Here is a 26,053-nt window from a genome sequence, read left to right as displayed (position 1 = left end):
TTGCTGCTGGCTGCACGCAAACCAACATACGAGCCACAGCCCGGCTGATCCGGAACTGACTTTAGGTGCTTGTCCAGTGCCAGCTTGAAGACTGCCAGGGGTCTGTTGGTAATCCCCCTTATGTGTGCTGGGAGGCAGTTGAACAGTCTCGGGCCCCTGACACTTATTGTATGGTCTCTTAACGTGCTAGTGACACCCCTGCTTTTCATTGGGGGGATGGTGCATCGTCTGCCAAGTCTTTTGCTTTCGTAATGAGTGATTTTCGTGTGCAAGTTCGGTACTAGTCCCTCTAGGATTTTCCAGGTGTATATAATCATGTATCTCTCCCTCCTGCGTTCCAGGGAATACAGGTTTAGGAACCTCAAGCGCTCCCAGTAATTGAGGTGTTTTATCTCCGTTATGCGCGCCGTGAAAGTTCTCTGTACATTTTCTAGGTCGGCAATTTCACCTGCCTTGAAAGGTGCTGTTAGTGTGCAGCAATATTCCAGCCTAGATAGAACAAGTGACCTGAAGAGTGTCATCATGGGCTTGGCCTCCCTTGGATAAAGGAATTTCTGAGGTGCAGGCAGGCCACTAATAACAATTGAATATTGCAGGAATTAAGGCTCCCGGTTGCACGTGGTTTCTGAGGAAAGGCTAAGCTTAAGGAAGTTGAAGATCAGGATAGATGCTGCAACACCAAGTAAGTTAGTCCTTTATACGTGCATGCAGGCGAGTTTCTTGCAACATCAATCATTTGTAAAAATCTGTCCTATAAGCCACTTGTGAAGCTGAGGTACCGACCTCAGAGCTCGGTGTCAACAGAGTTTGCCAGGGTAGGCGACTCACTTGGAGGCAGTCCAGACAAATTTTCACAGTTTGTTTGCAATCGTGTCATTACGATTTCGTGAGTCAGATCACTTCACAGTTTGGTGGGCTTCCTTTTGATTGACTGGTTGAACCAAGGTACTGGTATAACGATGGGGCCCCTGCTTGTTAAGCTCTTAGCACCTGGTTCGCTGATATGGGTGTATGACATAGGCCGAATAAAATGTAAAATGCTCTTAGCATGCCACAAGTTAGTACCTCGGTATAGCCGACTGGTATGGGTCGCATACTGTCTATAATGATAATAATATCTTTATTTACTACAAGTACATGTACAAGATATACAGGCCAGCTGACATCAATGACGTACTACTATATATTATTATTATTATTATTATTATTATAATCAAGGGGGAAGCGCTAAACCCGGAGGATTATACAGCGCCTGGGGGGAGGGGATGTGGAAGGCATTCAGGTTTAATTCGGGGAACTGGAGCACAGATCCAATTCCCTAAATCAAGAGCCCCTCACCAACATCAAGGAACCTTCCTTGAGGGGTACTACTATATAGAAAAACCCTTTGCTATGCAGAGCATTTCGGGCAAATTAGGTTAGTTTTGTCTCAGGATGCGACCCACACCAGTCGACTAACACCCAAGTACTCATTTTACTAATGGTTGAACACAGACAACCGGTGTACGGAAACACAGACAATGTTTCCACCTCTTCGCCGGGAATTGAACCCGGACACCGTGTGACGCGAGAGTTTTTGCCACCAGGCCAAGGGGCCTGGCTTATTTCCTAGTGGAAATAAATCAGACAAACGATGCCATGACTTTATTGGGGTTATCCTGGGTTACTAACCCTCCGGGTTAATAATCCAAACAAAAACTTGTTATTCCATGCCCAATTCCCTCCCGGGATTGGACAAAAGTTCCTCCCTGTATTACATAATGTATCATGTGTCAAAAGTTTGTTTGAAGGACAATACATTGTTTTTTACTCCAAAGCTAATATAGTATATTTTGTTTCGTTGTAAAATGCCATTTTTTAATTAAATAAGAGACCAGGTTTAATACGGCGTCAGCTGTGATAACCCTATAAACCGTACCACGGGCGGGATTGAACCCGCGGTCAAAGAGTTTTGAGACTCTATAACCCTATAAACTCCCAACCACAACAACAACAGGAACAATGCCCTTCCGCGTCCTCAGTTGGAATATAAATGGTCTCCGTTCTTTCAAGACTGGCATGAAGGAGTTTTTGTCAGGCTTAGAGGCTGATATCATATGTTTCCAGGAGACGAAAGTTACACGTAGGTCAAATGCGAATACCGGAAGGATGCATCTTTGGTCCCTTTGTGCTCTTGTAATATATATCGAACATGAGTGAAGCTTTTCATGATAATTATTAACAGTTATATTTATGGGAAATGTTAAATCAGTATGGGGACTATACAGCACCTGAATAACCACGGGTAATCAGGTACTTACTTACAGGTTCAATTCCCTACCGGTGTCATAGAACCTCTCGATTGATAAGTTTTGGATGAATATATAATCTGTGTTCTAGGAAGGTGCATTGGTACTGGTAAAGGGCTCTTGGTTGCCAGACATCTTCAAAATAAAGATATCCAAATGTTGCATGCGTTTAATTCATCATTTACTCTAGGATATAATACATTTTTTCAAGTCCCTCATGAGCAGTGGTGATTTGTGAATTAAAATGTGTATAGCATTTTTGCAGTCAGTTTTTTTGAGACTGAATTAAACTTCTTTTTCTAAAACTAATGTTCATTTTATGACTGTTATTTATCGTCATTATTCACATTACTGCAATGTCCATCCACCTCATTTACTGTAGTCTTGAACTCCTAAGTACATTATACAAGTACATAATTCTGTACATTCAGTGCTGGCAGTAGTATACTAAAAATGGTTATCCTTTTCCTGACCATTCCTGTTGTTGAATTTAATGAACTTGTAGTTCAGGATATTCCAGTCTCCTACAAGACATGTCCCTTTTTTTGTACTATTTTCTAGTGCTATATTAATACTGTGATTCTTGGTGTAATAAATGGTTTGAGTTATTGATTAGTAAGCTGTTTTTAATTAAACTACCTATGTGCTTTTGATTATGCTTCCTTCATTAATGTCAGATTGTACTACTGGTCCAACATCTTTTAACTAATTGTCCCAGTCAGTGCCCTAATACACTTGCATATTTTGGCTGCCCTCCTCTTTAAAAATTTTATCCTTTACTGCAGATTCTCGTTATGATTTCTTAAACAAAGCTGGTTTACTTCAATAATGACTTTCTCCTTTCACCCTTGAACTCATCTTCCATATATCTGTCCCTTAATGTAAGTGCATCCTTTGGTCTGGAGTGCCAAATGACCCATATGAAGTTTAAGACATTATCCAACATAAATTATCCTTCTCTGAGACATGCTGTTTTTTATAATAACATTTCTCTACATACAGTTAAGTGTTCTTTCAGTGTTATGTTCATAATTGAAAATACTATACATAAGTTTACTTTTTATTTTAAAGTTTAAATAAGTTTTCTTAGTGTGTCTTCCTGTATTAACCATGTTAATAGACCTAGTAAAGTCTCTTAATAGTTGTTTTGTATAGAACATCGCTGGACTATGTATGTACGTACATATGTGTGTGTGTGTGTGTGTGTATATATATATATATATATATATATATATATATATATATATATATATATATATATCTATATATATATATATATATATATATATATATATATATATATATATATATATATACATACAGTGGACCCCTGCATAACGACTTTAATCCGTGCAAGAGAGCTCATTGTTATGCGAAATGATCGGTATGCGAATGAATTTTCCCCATAAGAAATAATGGAAATCAAATTAATCCGTGCAAGACACCCAAAAGTATGAAAAAAAAAAAAATTTACCACATGAAATGTTAATTTTAATACACACAAACTGAAAAAGGCATGCACAATTACATGACACTTACTTTTATTGAAGATCTGGTGATGATTGATGGGATGGGAGGAGGGGAGAGAGAGTGTTAGTGTTTAGAAGGGGAATCCCCTTCCATTAAGACTTGAGGTGTCGAGTCCTTTTCTGGGGTTACTTCCCTTCTTCTTTTAATGCCACTAGGACCAGCTTCAGAGTCACTGGACTTCTTTCGCACAACATATCTGTCCATAGTGGCCTGGTCTAAAGCCAGCAACAAACAACAAAATACCTTTCATCCGTGGACTGCTTGCAGAGGCAAAGGCAATGTTCGCGGCTTTCACTGAGACCCACATAAAGGATCACTTGGACAACGAAATATGGATCCCAGGTTACAACCTATACAGATGTGACAGAGTGAACAGGCAAAAGGGGGGGGTTGGCCTGTACATTGCAGAGTCACTTGTTTGCACAGAACTGCTTAATGCCTCAAATGACGTAGTGGAAGTTTTAGCAGTAAAGGTCGAGAACCAAAACCTAGTCATTGTGGTAGTCTACAAGCCTCCGGATGCAACTTCCCAGCAATTCCAGGAACAGCTGTTAAAAATTGACCACTGTCTGGAAAATCTTCCAGCTCCTGCACCCAACATCTTGTTCCTGGGGGATTTCAACTTAAGGCACCTAAAATGGAGGAATATAGCAAATAATATTGTTGCAGAAATAACACCAGGAGGCAGCTCTGATGAAAACTCACACTCACACGAGCTTTTAAATCTCTGCACAAAATTCAATTTAAACCAGCAAATAATAGAGCCTACTAGACTGGAGAATACACTAGACCTCATATTCACTAACAATGATGATCTGATAAGAAATGTCACCATATCAAAAACAATATACTCAGATCACAACATAATTGAGGTTCAGACATGTATGCGTGGAGCCCCAGACCGACAAAATGAGACTAGTCACGAGGGAGCATTCACCAAATTCAACTTCAATAACAAAAACATAAAGTGGGACCAAGTAAACCAAGTCCTAACCGATATAAGCTGGGGAGATATACTAAGCAACACAGACCCAAACTTATGCCTAGAACAGATTAACTCGGTGGCACTCGATGTATGCACAAGGCTTATTCCTCTAAGAAAAAGGAGGAGTAGATGTAAAATAGAAAGAGACAGGCGCTCCCTTTACAGGCGACGGAAAAGAATAACAGAGCGGCTAAAAGAGGTCAATATATCTGAAATGCGCAGGGAGACACTGGTCAGAGAAATAGCAAGCATCGAACTTAAGCTAAAAGAATCCTTTAGGAGTCAGGAATCGCGGGAAGAACTAAAAGCCATAAATGAAATCGAAAGAAACCCAAAGTATTTCTTCTCCTATGCCAAATCAAAATCGAGAACAACGTCCAGTATTGGGCCCCTACTTAAACAAGATGGGTCCTACACAGATGACAGCAAGGAAATGAGTGAGCTACTCAAGTCCCAATATGACTCAGTTTTTAGCAAGCCGCTAACCAGACTGAGAGTCGAAGATCAAAATGAATTTTTTATGAGAGAGCCACAAAATTTGATTAACACAAGCCTATCCGATGTTATCCTGACGCCAAATGACTTCGAACAGGCGATAAATGACATGCCCATGCACTCTGCCCCAGGGCCAGACTCATGGAACTCTGTGTTCATCAAGAACTGCAAGAAGCCCCTATCACGAGCCTTTTCCATCCTATGGAGAGGGAGCATGGACACGGGGGTCGTCCCACAGTTACTAAAAACAACAGACATAGCCCCACTCCACAAAGGGGGCAGTAAAGCAACAGCAAAGAACTACAGACCAATAGCACTAACATCCCATATCATAAAAATCTTTGAAAGGGTCCTAAGAAGCAAGATCACCACGCATCTAGAAACCCATCAGTTACACAACCCAGGGCAACATGGGTTTAGAACAGGTCGCTCCTGTCTGTCTCAACTATTGGACCACTACGACAAGGTCCTAAATGCACTAGAAGACAAAAAGAATGCAGATGTAATATATAAAGACTTTGCAAAAGCCTTCGACAAGTGTGACCATGGCGTAATAGCGCACAAAATGCGTGCTAAAGGAATAACAGGAAAAGTCGGTCGATGGATCTATAATTTCCTCACTAACAGAACACAGAGAGTAGTCGTCAACAGAGTAAAGTCCGAGGCAGCTACGGTGAAAAGCTCTGTTCCACAAGGCACAGTACTCGCTCCCATCTTGTTCCTCATCCTTATATCCGACATAGACAAGGATGTCAGCCACAGCACCGTGTCTTCCTTTGCAGATGACACCCGAATCTGCATGACAGTGTCTTCCATTGCAGACACTGCAAAGCTCCAGGCAGACATCAACCAAATCTTTCAGTGGGCTGCAGAAAACAATATGAAGTTCAACGATGAGAAATTTCAATTACTCAGATATGGTAAACATGAGGAAATTAAATCGTCATCAGAGTACAAAACAAATTCGGGCCACAAAATAGAGCGAAACACCAACGTCAAAGACCTGGGAGTGATCATGTCGGAGGATCTCACCTTCAAGGACCATAACATTGTATCAATCGCATCTGCTAGAAAAATGACAGGATGGATAATGAGAACCTTCAAAACTAGGGAGGCCAAGCCCATGATGACACTCTTCAGGTCACTTGTTCTATCTAGGCTGGAATATTGCTGCACACTAACAGCACCTTTCAAGGCAGGTGAAATTGCCGACCTAGAAAATGTACAGAGAACTTTCACGGCGCGCATAACGGAGATAAAACACCTCAATTATTGGGAGCGCTTGAGGTTCCTAAACCTGTATTCCCTGGAACACAGGAGGGAGAGATACATGATTATATACACCTGGAAAATCCTAGAGGGACTAGTACCGAACTTGCACACGAAAATCACTCATTACGAAAGCAAAAGACTTGGCAGACGATGCACCATCCCCCCAATGAAAAGCAGGGGTGTCACTAGCACGTTAAGAGACCATACAATAAGTGTCAGGGGCCCGAGACTGTTCAACTGCCTCCCAGCACACATAAGGGGGATTACCAACAGACCCCTGGCAGTCTTCAAGCTGGCACTGGACAAGCACCTAAAGTCAGTTCCGGATCAGCCGGGCTGTAGCTCGTATGTTGGTTTGCGTGCAGCCAGCAGCAACAGCCTGGTTGATCAGGCTCTGATCCACCAGGAGGCCTGGTCTCAGACCGGGCCGCGGGGGCGTTGACCCCCGGAACTCTCTCCAGGTAAACTCCAGGTGTACCTCTCGTTCCTTTATGACTTCCCTAAAGTGTTTCACAACTTTGTCAGTGTACAGGTTGCCAACACGGCTTGCAATAGCTGTGTGAGGGTGATTTTCATCCATGAAGGTTTGCACTTCAAGCCACTTTGCACAGATTTCCTTAATCTTTGTAGTAGGCAACTTCTTCAATTTCTCTCTCCCCTCCTCTGAACCAGTTTCCTCAGGTCTGGCCTCTTGCTGTTGAAGTTGATCTATCAGCTCATCAGTGGTTAGTTCTTCATTGTCCTCCACCAACTCTTCCACATCCTCCCCACTAACCTCCAACCCCAAGGACTTTCCCAATGCCACAATGGATTCCTCAACTGGCATAATCCTCTCAGGGTTAGCCTCAAACCCTTCAAAATCCCTTTTGTCTACACATTCTGGCCACAGTTTCTTCCAAACAGAGTTCAAGGTCTTCTTAGTCACTCCCTCCCAAGCCTTACCTATAAGGTTTACACAATTGAGGATATTAAAGTGCTCTCTCCAAAACTCTCTTAGAGTCAGTTGAGTTTCTGAGGTCACTACAAAGCACCTTTCAAACAGAGCTTTTGTGTACAGTTTTTTGAAGTTTGCAATAACCTGCTGGTCCATGGGCTGCAGGAGAGGAGTGGTATTAGGAGGCAAAAACTTCACCTTAATGAATTTCATGTCCCCATAAAGTCGCTCTGCCACGTCTGTAGGATGACCAGGGGCATTGTCTAACACCAGGAGGCACTTTAGTTCTAATTTCTTTTCAGTTAGGTAATCTTTCACATTGGGGGCAAATGCATGGTGTAACCAGTCATAGAAAAAGTCCCTAGTGACCCATGCCTTACTGTTTGCCCTCCACAGCACACACAAATTCTCCTTGAGGATATTCTTTTACCTGGAGTTTACCTGGAGAGAGTTCCGGGGGTCAACGCCCCTGCGGCCCGGTCTGTGACCAGGCCTCCTGGTGGATCAGAGCCTGATCAACCAGGCTGTTGCTGCTGGCTGCACGCAAACCAACGTACGAGCCACAGCCCGGCTGATCCGGAACTGACTTTAGGTGCTTGTCCAGTGCCAGCTTGAAGACTGCCAGGGGTCTGTTGGTAATCCCCCTTATGTGTGCTGGGAGGCAGTTGAACAGTCTCCCAGCACACATAAGGGGGATTACCAACAGACCCCTGGCAGTCTTCAAGCTGGCACTGGACAAGCACCTAAAGTCAGTTCCGGATCAGCCGGGCTGTGGCTCGTACGTTGGTTTGTGTGCAGCCAGCAGCAACAGCCTGGTTGATCAGGCTCTGATCCACCAGGAGGCCTGAACGGTCTGGGAGTTTCAGAGTGATACACTAATAAAGGCTTCACTTTGCAATCACCAGTAGCATTGGAACACATCAACAAAGTAAGCCTGTCTTTCATAGGCTTATGTCCTGGGAGTGCCTTTTTCTCCTGAGTAATATAGGTCCTGCTTGGCATTTTCTTCCAAAACAGGCCTGTTTCATCACAATTAAACACTTGTTCAGGTTTCAGTCCTTCACTGTCTATGTACTCCTTGAATTCCTGCACATATTTTTCAGCTGCTTTGTGGTCCGAACTGGCAGCCTCACCATGCCTTATCACACTATGTATGCCACTACGCTTCTTAAATCTCTCAAACCAACCTTTTCTGGCCTTAAATTCACTCACATCATCACTAGTTGCAGGCATTTTTTTAATTAAATCCTCATGCAACTTCCTAGCCTTTTCGCTTATGATCGCTTGAGAGACGCTATCTCCTGCTAGCTGTTTTTCATTTATCCACACCAATAAGAGTCTCTCAACATCTTCCATCACTTGCGATCTCTGTTTCGAAAACACAGTTAAACCTTTGGCAAGAACAGCTTCCTTGATTGCCTTTCTGTTGCCCACAATAGTAGCGATGGTTGATTTGGGTTTCTTGTACAACCTGGCCAGGTCGGCGACGTGCACTCCACTTTCATACTTATCAATGATCTCTTTCTTCATCTCTATAGTAATTCTCACCCTTATTGCTGTAGGGTTACCAGCCAGCCGCGGAGGCTGGCTGGTAAACAATGCCACCGGCGGCACATGTGAGGCTGGCTAAGGGCGCACATTGGACGCGTCTCGGACGAAGAGCGGTGAGCGGGTTTTTGAGCGGTATGCGAGGCAAAATTTTTGCGATAAAAGCGAGCGGTATGCGGATTGTACGTTATGTGATGGCGACGGTATGCGGGGGTCCACTGTATATATATATATATATATACAGTGGAACCTCAAAAATCGAACGTATCAAATATCGAACATTTCGAAAATAAGACCATTTTTTCGGACAAACTGTGTCCCAATTATCGAACGCGCCCCTAATTTTGGACCGCCAGGTACGGGACCTGTCTGCCTGCCCACTCTGTCTGCATCCCCGCGCAGGCGCCGTGAGCAGTCTAGCTTTGTTTATGCTTGAGTGAACACTAACCTGCGCTCTCATTCACACATTTTACGATTATTTCGTTGTGTTTAGTGCTTGTGGGACTGTGAAATAAGCTGCCATGGGCCCAAAGAAACTTGCTAGTGGTACCCCTGTGGTAAAGAAAGTGAGAAACACCATAGATGTGAAGAAGGAAAGCCCGGGGGCCTTTTAAAAAACTCACCCCCAAGTTTTTTTTGCCAGGTATTTTTTAAAATTTAAAATTTAAAGGGGGAAAAAAAAAACCCAAAGGAAATTTAAAATTTTTAAAAAAACTGCAGAAAAAATTCAAAAAAACCCCTTTTAAGGATTTGCGAACTATTTTTTTTTTTAAAAAATTTGGAAAAACTCAAAAAAATAGAGTTGGAATTTTTTCATTTTCAATTTTAGGTTTTTAAATTAGTTTAAGATTTTCCCTTTAGAAAAATTTATGCAAATTTTAAAAAGGAATTTTAAAAACCATCCTTAAGATTTTGGGGAACAATAAAAGTTTTTATGATCAAGTTTTTAAAAATTTAAAAAGTCTGAAAAAGGTTTCAAAATTTTTATGGTAAGGCAAAATAATTTGAATAACTGGGCCCTTTTTTTTTAAAAATTTTTAAAAAAAGTTTCTTTTTTTTGGGAAAAAACCCAAAATTTTGGAATTTTTCCTATTATCCAAAGGACTAAATTGAAAATTAAAAATTTAAAAAAGGACATTTGATTTCGAGGAGGAAAAAGGGGCTGGGAAAGTTTTGTGGTTTTCTTAAAAAAAGAATTCATTTCCCAAAAATTTCATTGAAAAATATTAAAAAATCCATAAAGTTTTAAAGGCAAGCTTTTTAATTTTCCAAAATTTTTTTTAAAACCCTTTTTGGGCTGAAAAAAATTTTCCCTTTTCCCATTACCTTAAGGGGGAGGTTAAAAAAATTTTAAAAACCATTTTAAAAAAAAAAGGGGGAAAAAAAATTTTATAAAATTTTAGGAAAATTTATCTTTAAAATAAAAATTTTAAAAATGAGAATTTTTTTAAAAGAAAAACCAAAAAAAAATTTTCAAAAAAATTAAAAAATTTTTAAAATTTTAAACGGGTAACTCAAAAAAACCTGAAAACTTTAAAGTAGTAAGGATTTTAATTTTAACCGGGGGTTTTTTTTTAACATTAAAGTTGAAATTTTAAACTGGGAAAAATACACATTTTGGAAATTTTAAGAAGGGGAGAAATTTTTTCCCAGTTTGGTTTTGTGTTTTTTTTGCCCATTCCACAGAAGGAAAACCAATTTGACAGCTTTAAAAACCCGGGAAAATTTTAAAAAAAAGGGAAACAAAAAAAATTAAATTTTAATTGAAAAAGTGGAAAAGAGCTTTTTTTTTTGTAAAAACCAATGAAATTTAAAACCCATAAAGCGAGGTTTTCCAAGTTTTCATTTTAAAAAAAACTTAAAAAGTTTTTTAAACCCTTTCTTAACCTTTTTTTCTATTTACCCCCAAAATTAATAAAAAAAAAGGGATTTATGTAAAAAACTTTAATTTTCCCCGATTTTTTTTTAAAAAATTTAATAAAATTTTTTGGGGTTAAAAAAGGAAAAAAATAATTTTATTTTAAAAAATTTCCAAAAAATGAAAAATTTCCCCGGGAAACCTTCTAAACGGAAAAACTCCGTTAAAGCAACTTAATAAAAAAAAAAAAATTCACAAAGGCGATTTATCAAAAAATTTCTTAAAAAAACTTCCCTCATTTACAATGGGGGTAGCAACTTTTACCCAACTTTCTTTTTTTCAAAAGGGTTTTCTTTTTTGACCCATTTTGCTTTTAACTTTAATGAAAAAAAAAACCCTAATTTTTGGGATAATTAAACCCTTGCCTTTTAAAATTTTTTAACAGGTTTTTTTGATGTTTTTCCCGAAAAAAAAACCTTTTAAATTTTTTTTCGGGAAAACAAACGTTTCCTTCCCTTTTTTATTAAAAAATTTTTTAAACTTTCATTTTTAAAATTTTAAAAAATTAATTTTTTTTTTCATAAACCCCCTGTTTTTGAACCTTCTTTTTTTAAAAATTTTAAAAAAATCCCCCCTTGAGAAAAGGGTTCGAATGTTATAAATTTTTTTTGTTTTGGGAAAAGAGTAACCCCTTTTCAAAATTTAAAAGAGCCAAAAACCGGGTTTGAAAAAAAATAACCCACAGGCCATTGTAGAAGGTTATTCATCCTACTTTAGTTTTTCAAGAAAAAGGTGAGGTACATTTATGTTGACTTTTCTTGTAGCTATATTTTAAGTAAGATATATAAGTAGTTTATATTAAAGGCAGGTTTTGGCTGAAGCTGTTGTTGGGAACTTAGGGAAGGATAATGATAAAAAAAAACACTGAAGCATATTAAATGTTATATATTTATTCAACTCTTTTTAACTGGGTGAAAGTGTGGAGTGAAGTTAGATGAGTACTGTAAGGAATGCTTAGTAAGAAATGATGATATAAAGTAAGATTATGCCTTTGAAGGATTTCATAATGAGATTTAGGCTGTGTGGAGAGAGAGAGAGAGATGGTCAGTGTTGATTAAATCGACCACGTTGATTGAAGCTATGGAGCTGAATATTTACCAACATTGAATAACCGACCACCTCAAACTTACTTTTTTAAGGCTGTATGCCTAAACACCTCTCGTCTACTGTTATCTCCAGTATTTAGATCACCTTTGTATTTTCAACTGAAGAAGCCTGCTGAGTAGGTGAAATGTCTTGGCAATAAAGATAAACTGTTACACTTGTATCTTATCCATCTAACTGTAGGAATGATTGGAACCAACACAGGTCCCTCCCAGAAGGCACTCAGCCTACTAATATAGAAGATTAGTAGGGAAAGGCAGGCAATAAGGGAGGTTCCTATATGAAGATCAAATAATTTTCTAATACTCTACCTGTATAATTTCCATTTCATTTTGCTAGTAGTCTGTACATTATTCCTCACAGGAGCGGATACTCGGGTGTAGCCACATTTTGCTCACAGCGTGCTACACCTTTTGCTGCACAGGAAGGACTCTCAGGTACTTTATTTCTGAAAGTTTTCTGTGGGCACAGAAAGTAAAATACAAATACAGAATTATATATGGTGTACAATATTAGTAAATTGTTGTATACCTTTATACAGAACTGGTGTATGGAAAAATTCTGTATATAATTATATGCATATAGAATGCTTTAGTTTAATAATGCATTCAAGTACTGTAGTAATTCTTCACAAAACATTATGCTTTTAAATTAAAAATTACATATAACACTATTTATAGTATGTATTTTGCAAATTGCTTAATATTAATGTAGGAAAAGAGCTTTATGACACTTTTAGCACCACAATCCCCCCAAAATATGCATTGACCCTCATTCTCACAACCCAGCTGTTAGTTGATTCTCACAGTAGTTACTGTAGCTTCAAACCACTGGCAAACCACTATCTGACATATTACCACTAGGCAACCCAGAGTGCAGTTAATCAAGGTTGTGGGTTCCTGGCAGGTCCAAGGTCCCCATTAACTTGCCAAACTATAAACAGTAATAAATGGAGAACTTGTGTGAAAGGGAAAAAGAGGAGGAAAGTGGGGTTATTGAATTCCCTGTGGTATAGGAGAGCCCCAACTTATGAACTAATCATTTGTAACTCTGGTTATGTGTCGCATATGTTTGTAACTGCTGATCGGCATTCAAAAAATAATTTTTTCTCACTGTTATGTCTTTTTTGGATTTTGTTTGTTAAGTGTGGATCAGGATAATTTGTTTATCCTCCTAAGCCATAACCATCTATTTTCTATAAACTATGAATATCAACAGCTTGACATTGCACACAACAGAACATTGTAAATATTAAAGTTGCTGCACTTCTAAATACTGTAAATCTTGTTAAATTAGACACATGTGCAACTCTTGGGTATCTTTATTGAGGAAACGTTTCGCCACACAGTGACTTCATCAGTCCATACATAGGAGAAACTTGAAGAACAGGAGGAGAATGAAGTAATCAGTCCCTCAACCTTGAGTCGATGTGGTCAGCCCATCAATCTTGAATAGAATGACCACATCGACTCAAGGTTGAGGGACTGATTACCTCATTCTCCTCCTGTTCTTCAAGTTTCTCCTATGTAGGGACTGATGAAGCCACTGTGTGACGAAACATTTCCTCAATAAAGATACCCAAGAGTTGCACATGTGTCTAATTTAACAACATGTCGGTTCACAAATAACCCGCACATAAAAGAGAGAAGCTTACGACGACGTTTTGGTCCGACTTGGACCATTTTCAAAGTCACACTAACCAGAAGTGGAGCAGGACGGCTATATATAGGCAGGAAGAGGTGGTGGTAGTAGTAGTAGCAGTACAAGAATGGTATATAATACCGACAAGATGAAATCAAGACACATGCGCAACACCCGGGCACCCCCATCGTAGACGTTTCGCCATCCAGCCAGCCACTGGATGGCGAAACATCCACAACAAAGACACCCAGATGCCGCACATGTGTCTCAATTTCATCAGCAGTAGTAGTAGTAATGGTAGTAGTAGTAGTAGTGGTAGAAGTGGGGAATAAAGAGGGCGAGCCAGTCAAATACAAAGGAAGGGGAGCACTGCAAGGGAGCTAGGTGCCCACAGAGGGAGAGCAAGCGCACAGAGGTGCGTGAAAGGGGAAGTGGTGAAATAAATGAAGAAGGAACAGAAACATGAGACAGAAGAGAGAAAGACAACCCAGAGGAGAAAAAGGAAAGAGGAAAGGGGAAGAGGGAGAAGAAGAAAAAGAAAAAGAAAAAATGAGGAGTCAGGTTAAGTCACGGGTGTTCTGAAGTTTGGAGCATTTTACAATGTAGTGGGAGAGGAAGGCATCTACAGAGACGAAGCCAGGGCTAAGATTCATGTGCGGCATCTGGGTGTCTTTGTTGTGGATGTTTCGCCATCCAGTGGCTGGCTGGATGGCGAAACGTCTACGATGGGGGTGCCCGGGTGTTGCGCATGTGTCTTGATTTCATCTTGTCGGTATTATATACCATTCTTGTACTACTACTACTACTACCACCACCACCTCTTCCTGCCTATATATAGCCGTCCTGCTCCACTTCTGGTTAGTGTGACTTTGTAAATGGTCCAAGTCGGACCGAAACGTCGGCGTAAGCTTCTCTCTTTTATGTGCGGGTTATTTGTGTATCTTTCCAGTCATGGTATTGTGCCTTTTTTTTGTTATTTAACATGTCGGTTCTTTGAACCATTCATCTACAATATACTGTAAATCTTATTTATTAAGTATGAAGTCTTAAGAATTTAGCATATGACACTAATTCAGTGTCAGTTTTATTATATTTTTTTGCTTTCTTTTAAATTTTACTTTTTAATAAGGAAACTATGTGGGTGAGTTGGAAAACGGATGTGGAACAACTGAGGCTCTGCCAGCTGAGTGGGCAGCAGAAGAACTGAAAGATCTGGATAGTGAAGGTCGGGCTGTCATCACACAACATATTATTAAGGTACAGGCAGTAATCTAAAGACACTCTTAGGGTGGAAAGCTTTCATTATGTGATATTTTACCCAAAATTGGGCTTTATCATATGTTTTTTTATATATTGCCATTTTTTTTTATTATCACACTGGCCGATTCCCACCAAGGCAGGGTGGCCCGAAAAAGAAAAACTTTCACCATCATTCACTCCATCACTGTCTTGCCAGAAGGGTGCTTTACACTACAGTTTTTAACCCTTTGAGGGTCGACAGGCCCTCTCAGAAACTTGTTCTCAGGGTCGGCCAAATTTAAAAAAAAAAAAAAATAATTTTTTCTTATGAAAAGATAGAGAATCTTTTCCCAATCATAATGACACCAAAATTATGAGATTTGATGGAAAACTTACGGAATTATGCTCTCGCGAAGTTAGAGGTCTCGGCGATGTTTACGCATTGGCGATTTTGCCCACTTTCGGCCAATTCCACTGTACTAGTCGACAAAAAACATGAATATTTCGCTAGAACTACATTTTTTCTATTGAGTAAGTGCAAGAAACCACCCATTTACCATTTTCAACTATCCAATACAGTGGTCAGAATTTAGCAATTTTGCCAATTTCACACAAATTTAAAAAAATGCCAATTTCCGAATAGGGTCCAGAACAAACAAGAAATACATTCCTGGCACTAAAATGACATTTCCTCTGTTCATTAGTCACGTCTCAAGGCCCCTCTTGCATTCTTTTGCTTTCCACTTTGAATTTTTATTCTCACAAAAAATAGAAGATTTACTGTTATGCATACTACTGCATTAGTGTAAAAAATGGTATAAATCATATTGGCGCACTTGCAAAAGAATATTAGACTCACCAGTTGACGTGTATTGGACGCTTGGCATGATTTGTTTACTTTTGAACTTTGGTAAAAATCGAACATTTCTGCTACTTTGAGCTCAATTTCAAGGTACTTTTCATTGTAAAACCAGTCAAAATCATCTCAATTTCTGTGATATGCCTTCCATTCTATAAAATGAGACCAAGAAAACTAGAATACAACAATAAATACCATACGAAAATACAGTGCAAAGTCGCTGTTTTATTCCAAAAAAACGGTCAAAGTTTTTTTTTTCTCATTATGCACTGTGTGCTGCAGGATTTTTTTATACCATGCACACTGACCACATAAACCCATTCTTTCATATGGAGGCCTACCAGCCTTTTCCCGCAAGATTTCACGGCGCTAGAATTTATGCGTACTAGTACGTCAAAAACCCCTGTGTGTAAGATGTACTAGTACGTCCGAAACCCTCAAAGGGTTAAACTGCAACATTAACACCCCTCCTTCAGAGTGCAGGCACTGTACTTCCCATCTCCAGGACTCAAGTCCGGCCTGCCGGTTTCCCTGAACCCCTTCATAAATGTTACTTTGCTCACACTCCAACAGCATGTCTAGTATTAAAAACCACTTGATTCCATTTACTCCTATCAAACACGCTCACGCATGCCTGCTGGAAGTCCAAGCCCCTCGCACACAAAACCTCCTTTACCCCCTCCCTCCAACCTTTCCTAGGCCGACCCCTACCCCGCCTTCCTTCCACTTCAGACTGATACACTCTTGAAGTCACTCTGTTTCGCTCCATTCTCTCTACATGTCCGAACCACCTCAACAACCCTTCCCCAGCCCTCTGGACAACAGTTTTGGTAATCCCGCACCTCCTCCTAACTTCCAAACTACGAATTCTCTGCATTATATTCACACCACACATTTGCCCTCAGACATGGCATCTCCACTGCCTCCAGCCTTCTCCTCGCTGCAACATTCATTACCCATGCTTCACACCCATATAAGAGCGTTGGTAAAACTATACTCTCATACATTCCCCTCTTTGCCTCCAAGGACAAAGTTCTTTGTCTCCACAGACTCCTAAGTGCACCACTCACCCTTTTCTCCTCATCAGTTCTATGATTCACCTCATCTTTCATAGACCCATCCGCTGACACGTCCACTCCCAAATATCTGAATACATTCACCTCCTCCATACTCTCTCCCTCCAATCTGATATCCAATCTTTCATCACCTAATCTTTTTGTTATCCTCATAACCTTACTCTTTCCTGTATTCACTTTTAATTTTCTTCTTTTGCACACCCTACCAAATTCATCCACCAATCTCTGCAACTTCTCTTCAGAATCTCCCAAGAGCACAGTGTCATCAACAAAGAGCAACTGTGACAACTCCCACTTTATGTGCGATTCTTTATCTTTTAACTCCACGTCTCTTGCCAAGACCCTCGCATTTACTTCTCTTACAACCCCATCTATAAATATATTAAACAACCACGGTGACATCACACATCCTTGTCTAAGGCCTACTTTTACTGGGAAATAATTTCCCTCTTTCCTACATACTCTAACTTGAGCCTCACTATCCTCGTAAAAACTCTTCACTGCTTTCAGTAACCTACCTCCTACACCATACACCTGCAACATTTGCCACATTGCCCCCCTATCCACCCTGTCATATGCCTTTTCCAAATCCATAAATGCCACAAAGACCTCTTTAGCCTTATCTAAATGCTGTTCACTTATATGTTTCACTGTAAACACCTGGTCCACACACCCCCTACCTTTCCTAAAGCCTCCTTGTTCATCTGCTATCCTATTCTCCATCTTACTCTTAATTCTTTCAATAATAACTCTACCATACACTTTACCAGGTATACTCAACAGACTTCTCCCCCTATAATTTTTGCAATCTCTTTTGTCCCCTTTGCCTTTATACAAAGGAACTATTGCCATATGTTTGTTTATACTGTTGTCTACCATAATATCAGTCATTCAAAATCTCAGAGATCATTCATTAACCCTTAAACTGTTGGTCACATAGGTCTACACGACTGGGATCAGTGCCATTGCAATAGATCTATGCATAAATCATAGCACTCAAATTTGCTTTGAGCAGCAAAATTTAACTTATACATGAGAGTATGGATCTGTGCAGTGGGTGTATACAGTATGATATAAAAAAAAAAAAAACTGCCTCACACAGTGCATGATAGAAACAACTAACCTCTGACCCTGTTTTTGGGTATTTTTAGAGTGGTTTTATGATTTTATTGACTGTTTCTTGATTCTATTAGATAGATCAGGATAGGGCAGGATTTGCCTTGTTCTGAGATCAAAAGGGGGCCTGAATCAGACATCAAATTGGCAAGAAATGGTTGATGTCAGATGATTTACCAGGGTATGAGTACCTTCTCCTACCCTTGGCTAGCCTGGCTTCAATTATTAGTGTACAGTCTAAACCATGATCAAGCATTCTTGGTTATGGTATGTTAGCCAGAGAGTTGGGAAACTTCAGTTTTTGTGTGGTGATGGTGAATTCAAAATGGAGGGCAAGTGTTATATAGGAGTGCCCTGGGGATGTGGTTAATTAACAGACAGAAAGCTGCTTTAACAATTGGAATAACTTGTTATAGACCCTGTTTATAAATTGAAATTTGTTGAAGATAATGTAAAATTGGCCAAATTACTGACTTCTGGATATTTTTAATAGGGTAATTATGATGGTTCTCCATGAGAAAGTGGAACAAAATTCTTCCTCCATAAGCCATGTATGTCATAAAAGGTGACTAAAATGCCTTGAGCAAGGGGCTAGTAACCCCTTCTCCTGTATAATTACTAAATTTAAAAAGAGAAACTTTTGTTTTTCTTTTTAGGTCGCCCTGCCTCGTTGGGATATGGCCAGTTCGTTGAAGAACAAAAATTATGATGTTGAATAGGAAGTGCCTTGTGATCAGTGGATAGTTTGAAAGGTATTAGTAAAATAACCTAGACTTGGTTGAAAATAAACCTCAAAATAAATGAAATTGCTGTAGCATGAAGCCCTCTCTGCTCTCCCACTTCACACATGCACAATTCTAGAGGTACTATATTACATCAGATTTTGTATTTTTGGTGCCTTTACCTTTAGAAAATGATTCGCTATCATTTTAGAAGACATTTTTTTTTTTTATTTAAAAATTGCTGACACAGAAAGGACTTAGTTTTTGGGTGCCAACAGTTTATAATTTTGAGAGACCTTTTAAAACAAAGGCCATCATTTTTATGAAATAAAAATTATAATCCCCAGAAAGAAGATGGTTCTGAAATCAAAACAGCTGTTATTAATGTTTATTGTCCACGAGTGGATCCTGAGAAGCCTGAACGTCGTGTATATAAATTACGATTTTATGAGCTATTGAGACAGAGAGCAGCTGCCATTCGGTCTACAGGCTGTCATGTTCTAATTCTGGGAGACATTAACACATCACATAAGCAAATTGATCATTGTGATCCTGATGAAGCAGAGGTAAATGTTTGTTGTTTTTTAATTTTGATTGAATGCATTATGTTTCTTTCATCTTCTTTTTCTTTTCTTGGTGCTCTGTGCTCACCAGTTTCTTCAAGAAGCTATTGTCCACACTGCATCACACTTAATTAGTTTTGTAATAACTGAAATGCAAATGCTAGATTAATTATACAGTAGTACCTTGCTTACGAGTGCCCCAGCGTACGAGTTTTCCGAGTTATGAGCCGTCGCTCGGTCAATTTTTTGCTCTGAGTTACAAGCCAAAATAAAAGTCACGAGCGAGCTTCAGATACGCCACTACTAGTTGGCGCAGTGAACGCAACAACATCTGCTCAGCAGTGCACATGTTTACCAAGCCGTGAAAGCATCTCTCTTGTGTTGTACTTGCATTTTGTGCTTTTTGTGCCGTTATTTTGCCAAATTTCTTTTTACTAACCATGGGTCCTAAGAAAGTAAGTGCAAAGGACAGTGCTGAGAAGATGATGATGATGTCCATTGAATGAAAGCATGAAATCATAGAAAAAAACGAGAGGGTAGTGGAGTTTGCAAGGCAGTACCAGCGTAGTACTTCTACGAAATGTACCACACTAAAGTAGAAGGAGTCAATAAAGGCTATAACACCAGCCAAGGACGTTACAATAATTTATAAGCTGCGGACCTCTGTCCATGAAAAGATGGAGAAGCTGCTGTTGATGTGGTTTATGGAGAAGCAGCTCGCAGGAGATACCATGACTGAGGGTATCCTCTGCGAGAAAGCACGAGGCATTTACACTGATTTGCTGCAGGAGACCCCAGGCACTCCAACGGACTTTATAAAACTAGTTTATTTCTTTTCATTCTCTATTTTGTTTTATTATGTTTTTATACAATATTTCTTATTTATAAATTCATTGTTTCAGTGTTTTCCTTATGAAACTAGTGATCTAGTGCAGTTAGGCTCAAAAACACTCCATTTTCTCTTATAATAAGACCTCAGAAGGGACAGCATGGGAAGATATGGTCAGACCGATAATTATTTTTTACCTCGGGAGTGGCCGCCACTACTCGTCATATAATGACTTATTTTATTCATTCTAGAGTATGTACACCTACCATCCGACTTACGACCTGCTCGACATACGACGACTCGGCTTATGACCATGTTTTTTATGCCAAATTTCTGGGAAATAAACAAGTGTTAGTGTTGTACACAGTGTTTATCCTAAACCTTACAGTATAAAATACAGTACTAACAGCAAAAAAAGTAAAGTAAAACATGAAATACCAAAATAAAACAATAAAATAAAGTCATTACAAAAATGTTATGTTGATATTCAGTAGTAAAGTTCAGCTTACGTCCATTTCGACTTACGACCAGTTTCTCCATACCACAGGTAGGGTTTTAGCCCGCGGTCAGAGAGTCTCAAAGCTCCAGACCATCACATTAGCCACTGGGCCAGCTAGTTTCAATAAGACTTATCCAACTAGGTATATTTCTACACCATAGGAAGGTTAGCACAAATGCAAGTTTTTACAGGTGGATCTCCCGTGGTACGGTTTGTTTGCAATCGTGTCATTACGATTTCGTGAGTCATGTTGACAGCTTTCAGGGTACTTGAGCTAGAGTTCGTCACGGCCATGCTAGCGGGAAATCCGTCTGTAAGAACTTGCATTTGTGGACACAGCGGTGCCTATGCTAACCTTCCTATAGTGTAGAAATATACCTTGTTGGATGAATGTTATTGAAGCATGCTGGCCCAGTGGCTAACGCGACGGTCTGGAGTTTTGAGACTGACTACGAGTTCAAACCCCACCCATGGTATGGTTTGTTTGCAATTGTGTCATTATGATTCGTGAGTCATGTTGACGACTTTGAGGGGACTTGAGCTAGAGTTCGTCACAGCCATGCTAGCGGGAGATCCATCTGTAAAAACTTGCATTTGTGGACACAGTGGTGCCTATGTTAACCTTCCTATGGTTTAGAAATATACCTAGTTGGATGAATCTTATTGAAGCTAGCTGGCCCAGTGGCTAATGCAATGGTCTGGAGTTTTGAGACTCTCTGACTGCAGGTTCAAACCCCACCCGTGGTATGGCTTGTTTGCAATCATGTCATTACGGTTTTGTGAGTCATAAGTCAAGGTACCACTGTATGTATATGTTTTGAGAAATGTTGTGCTTTCAAGAACATACAGCCTCTCCTCACTTAACAATGGAGTTCCATTCCTAAGACCATGTTGGTAAATGAATTCATCACTAAGTAAGGAGCATACTATATTGGTAGTGGGTTTGTGTCAACCATTTTTGATATTTTAATGTCACCTTTGTGCCATTTATAAAATTTTTAGTATACAGTGGACCCCCGGTTAACGATATTTTTTCACTCCAGAAGTATGTTCAGGTGCCAGTACTGACCGAATTTGTTCCCATAAGAAATATTGTGAAGTAGATTAGTCCATTTTAGACCCCCAAACATACACGTACAAACGCACTTACATAAATACACTTACATAATTGGTCGCATTCGGAGGTAATCGTTATGCGGGGGTCCACTGTATTATTAAATGTTTATACAGTAGTGTACTGTATGTTGTAATAAACAGAATAGAGGAAATCAGCTCTAATATACATTAGTTATTTATGCATACTGATCAGAGCCTGCATAATTTTGAGTCGTCGGTAAACGAGTACGTCACTAAGTGAGGAGAGGCTGTATTATAATTTAATACAAATGGTACCAATGGTCTAAAATTTGCTCTCTCTTTCAATAGGTCTTTGAGAGACGACTGGAGAGAAGGTATCTGAGCAGTTTTCTCATCCCTTTGTACAAAAAAGATGATATGGAAAAAGTTCTCTGTGGACACAATGAGGTTGATGAAGCTTCTGGTGATAGTGATTGCAAAGTGAAACGTGATACACATTGTCACATGTCTCTCAGTGGTACATCACCGTTATTGTTATCAGAAGAAAAAGAAGTTAGTGAAAAATGTTTAATACTTGAAGATGTAAATACTAAAATAAAGGTAGAAAAAGAAACATTAGAGAAAGAAACATACAGAGATAAACAGGAAGGCAAAACAAGCAGTCAAGAATTTGAGGAATATGAAGTCAGTGATGATCATTTGCTTGTGTCAAATACAGACTTCCAAGTGGTTGATACATTTCGCTATTTCTACCCCTACAAGAAAGAAGTATTCACTTGCTGGAACACATTTACTAATTCTAGATCCACAAATTATGGCACACGAATTGATTATGTATTTTGCGATGAAGAATTTCTCCCATATGTGGATGATAGCTTGATTCTTAATGACATAATGGGAAGTGATCATTGCCCTGTGGCTGTAGTAATTAAAGGGGAATTAGTTCCTTCAAGTAAGCTTCCCTACAGTTCCACTAAATTCTTTCCAGAATTTCGAGGACAGCAGCAAAAGTTATCATCATATTTTCAACCACAATCGTCCATACCTGATGGTGAGACATGGAGAAATATGAATCGTAATTCCCTTCCTAAGGCGGGAAATTTAACAGATCAGAGCTCACATAGCACAGTAAAAAGGAAAATAAACAATATTAAATCTTCAAATAAGAAAAATTGTGCAGATAAACAGAGGAAGTTGAGTTCCTTTTTCAGTAAAACAATAAATGATCGAAAGATTGCAGTAGTATTACCAGATAAAGAAGCTGGTGGTTATGAGAGTCACAGTTCAGATAGAACAGTTAATGATGTGGAAAGTACACCCACATTAATTGGTCCATGTCAGTTAAATGCAAATGAAAGTGACTTCAAAGATATTCTATCAGATGACTTAGCTTCATCTGGTGAATGTAATAGTTCTCAAGAAGACAGTCAAGAATCTAGCAAAGTTAAAAGCAAAAATTTAGGCTGGGATTTCTTAATGAAGGGACCGAAACCACCACCTCTCTGTCCAGGTCACAAGGAACCTGCTGTTGTGATGACTGTTAAGAAAAAAGGGCCAAATATGAACCGGCAGTTTTATGCTTGTGGTAGAGGTGTGGGCAAGGAAGGAGATCCTAATGCTCGGTGCAACTTTTTTAAGTGGGTAGGGAAGTAAATTTCAGATGACAGCATAAATACCAAAATTATTTGTAGTAATAACTTGAAAATACCTAGGTAGTAGGTTGGTAGACAGCAACTGCCCAGGGAGGTACTACCGTCCTGCCAAGTGAGTGCAAAACGAAAGCCTGTAATTGTTTTACATGATGGTAGGATTGCTGGTGTCCATTTTTCTGTCTGGTAAACATGCAAGATTTCAGGTACATCTTGCTACTTCTTACACTTAGGTCACACTACACATACATGTACAAGCATATATATATGTACACACCCCTCTGGGTGTTCTTCTATTTCCTTACTAGTTCTTGTTCTTGTTTATTTCCTGTTCTCTCCATGGGGAAGTGGAACAGAATTCTTCCTCCGTAAGCCATGCGTGTTGTAAGAGGCGACTAAAATGCTGGGAGCAAGGAGCTAGTAACCCCTTCTCCTGTATACAGTATATTACTAAATGTAAAAGGAGAAGCTTTTGTTTTTCCTTTTCGGCCACCCCGCCTCGGTGGGATACGGCCGGTGTGTTGAAAGAAAGAAAGAAGAACTTGAAAATAAAAATTTTAACTATTTTGGTAAGCTAAATTATAATAATGTTCTTTAATGCTTTTGTCTGTCTTTGCTAAGGACTAAGTTACAAAACAATTGCTATAGTTTAAAGCTCAGTAGAGGCAGATGCTGTTCTCTCTGTATTATTTTTGGAAATTATGATACTGTACCTAAAAATGCATTTGAATCTTCTCTCTAGATCCCAAATACTGTACATGTATATGTTTTTAATTGATTCTGATCCCTCAATGTATAAGTTAATTAATAAACTTCACCCTTATCCTTACTATCCCATTCCTATTTCACACTGCCAGAGTGAGTCAGATAGAAGCTATTTGGTGGTGAGCCACAAGTAAATGTGCATATATGCACTTTATTAAATTGGTTTACTGCTTTAGTCTTTCTTATTCTACACTGGTCATCTCCCACCAAGGGAGGGTAACCCCCCCAAAAAAGGGAACACATTCAGCATAATTCATTCAATTGCTGTCTTGTGAAAGTGCACAGACATCACAGTACAAATGATCCTCTGAACTGCAGTATCTATGCCCCTCCTTCAGAGTGCAGGCACTGTACTTCACATTGCATGTATTCGGAATATGTGATATAAATTATTTCCTGTCATGTGATAAAGAAGAATTGCATAATAATTTCATGTACGTAATTTCGTAACACTATTGAAAATTAATACAGTGCAGTTTGTATGTGCTGAGCTATGACCATCCAATCTCAATGTTTATATAAATATAGGCTAAGTATGGATGTAGTATTTAGTTATATTTTATTATATTCTTAATAAAGTTTAATAAGCTTTTTCTTTTATATTTTTAACAACATTGTCCATTTTTCATCAAGGTAAAGTGATCCAATGAAGGAAAACACATTCACCATAACACACATCTTGTAGCTGTCTTTCTATAAAACATAATATAATAATAATATACACCTGCCATCCGACTTACGACCGAGTTCGGTTCCGAGAAACCGGTCGTAAGTTGAAATGGTCGTAAGTCGAACTTTACTACTGAATATCAACAAAACATTTTTGTAATTACTTTATTTTATTGTTTTATTTTGGTGTTTCATGTTTTACTTTACTTTTTATGTTGTTAGTACTGTATTTTATACTGTAAGGTTTAGGATAAACACTGTGTACAACACAAATAGTTGTTTATTTCCCAGAAATTTGGCATAAAAAACACGGTCGTAAGTAGAGTGGTCGTAAGTCGAGCAGGTCGGAAGTCGGATGGTAGGTGTAATATCTTTATTTACTACAAGTACATGTACTAGGAGAGTGTTTAAATCTGTAGGGGAAGGAAGGCGGGGTAGGGGTCATCCTCAAAAAGGTTGGAGGGATGGGGTAAAGAGGTTTTGTGGGCAAGGGGCTTGGACTTCTAGCAAGTGTGCGTGAGCGTGTTAGATAGGAGTGAATGGAGACGAATGGTATTTGGGACCTGACGAGCTGTTGGAGTGTGAGCAGGGTAATATTTAGTGAACGGATTCAGGGAAACCGGTTATTTTTTTATAGCCGGACTTGAGTCCTGGAAATGGGAAGTACAATGCCTGCACTTTAAAGGAGGGGTTTGGGATATTGGCAGTTTGGAGGGATGTTGTGTATCTTTATACGTTTATGCTTCTAAACTGTTGTATTCTGAGCACCTCTGCAAAAACACTGATTATGTATGAGTGAGGTGTAAGTGTTGAGTGATGATGAAAGTATTTTCTTTTTGGGGATTTTCTTTATTTTTGGGTCACCCTACCTCGGTGGGAGACGACCGACTTGTTAAAAAAAAAAAAAATGTCAGTCGTCTCCCAACGAGGCAGGAGTCTACCTGGAGGTTATTCTGGGGATCAATGCCCCCGCGGCCCAGTCCATGACCAGGCCTCTCGGTGGATCAGGGCCTGATCAACCAAGCTGTTACTGCTTGCCGCACGCAGTCCAACGTATGAACAACAGCCTGGCTGATCCGGCACTGACTTTAGGTATCTGTCCAGCTCTCTCTTGAAGGCAGCCAGGGGTTTATTGGTAATTCCCCTTATGGTATGGGACCTAAATGCTAAAGTAGGAGAAACATTTAAAGAGGGTGTGGTAGGCAAGTTTGGGGTGCCAGGTGTAAGTGATAATGGGGCCCCTTTGATTGAACTTTGTATAGAAAGGGGTTTGGT

At 39.3% G+C, this 26,053-nt stretch overlaps 1 protein-coding gene across 1 annotated transcript; it reads left to right on the top strand.

The window, feature by feature from the left end:
- Window positions 1-1,929: 1,929 nt before the first annotated feature.
- On the top strand, window positions 1,930-24,702 carry LOC128686656 (DNA-(apurinic or apyrimidinic site) endonuclease 2). Its single transcript, XM_070084219.1, has 6 exons — window positions 1,930-2,126; window positions 11,622-11,702; window positions 12,438-12,511; window positions 14,845-14,972; window positions 19,075-19,293; window positions 22,044-24,702. The coding sequence occupies exons 1-6, from the start codon at window positions 2,002-2,004 to the stop codon at window positions 23,346-23,348; spliced, it is 1,932 nt and encodes a 643-aa protein (XP_069940320.1). The 5' UTR covers window positions 1,930-2,001; the 3' UTR covers window positions 23,349-24,702.
- The last annotated feature ends 1,351 nt before the right edge of the window (window positions 24,703-26,053 follow it).

The sequence above is a fragment of the Cherax quadricarinatus genome, chromosome 12 (assembly GCF_038502225.1).
Source record: "Cherax quadricarinatus isolate ZL_2023a chromosome 12, ASM3850222v1, whole genome shotgun sequence".
NCBI lineage: Eukaryota > Metazoa > Arthropoda > Malacostraca > Decapoda > Parastacidae > Cherax > Cherax quadricarinatus.
This window is presented reverse-complemented; position numbering and strand designations above follow the sequence as displayed.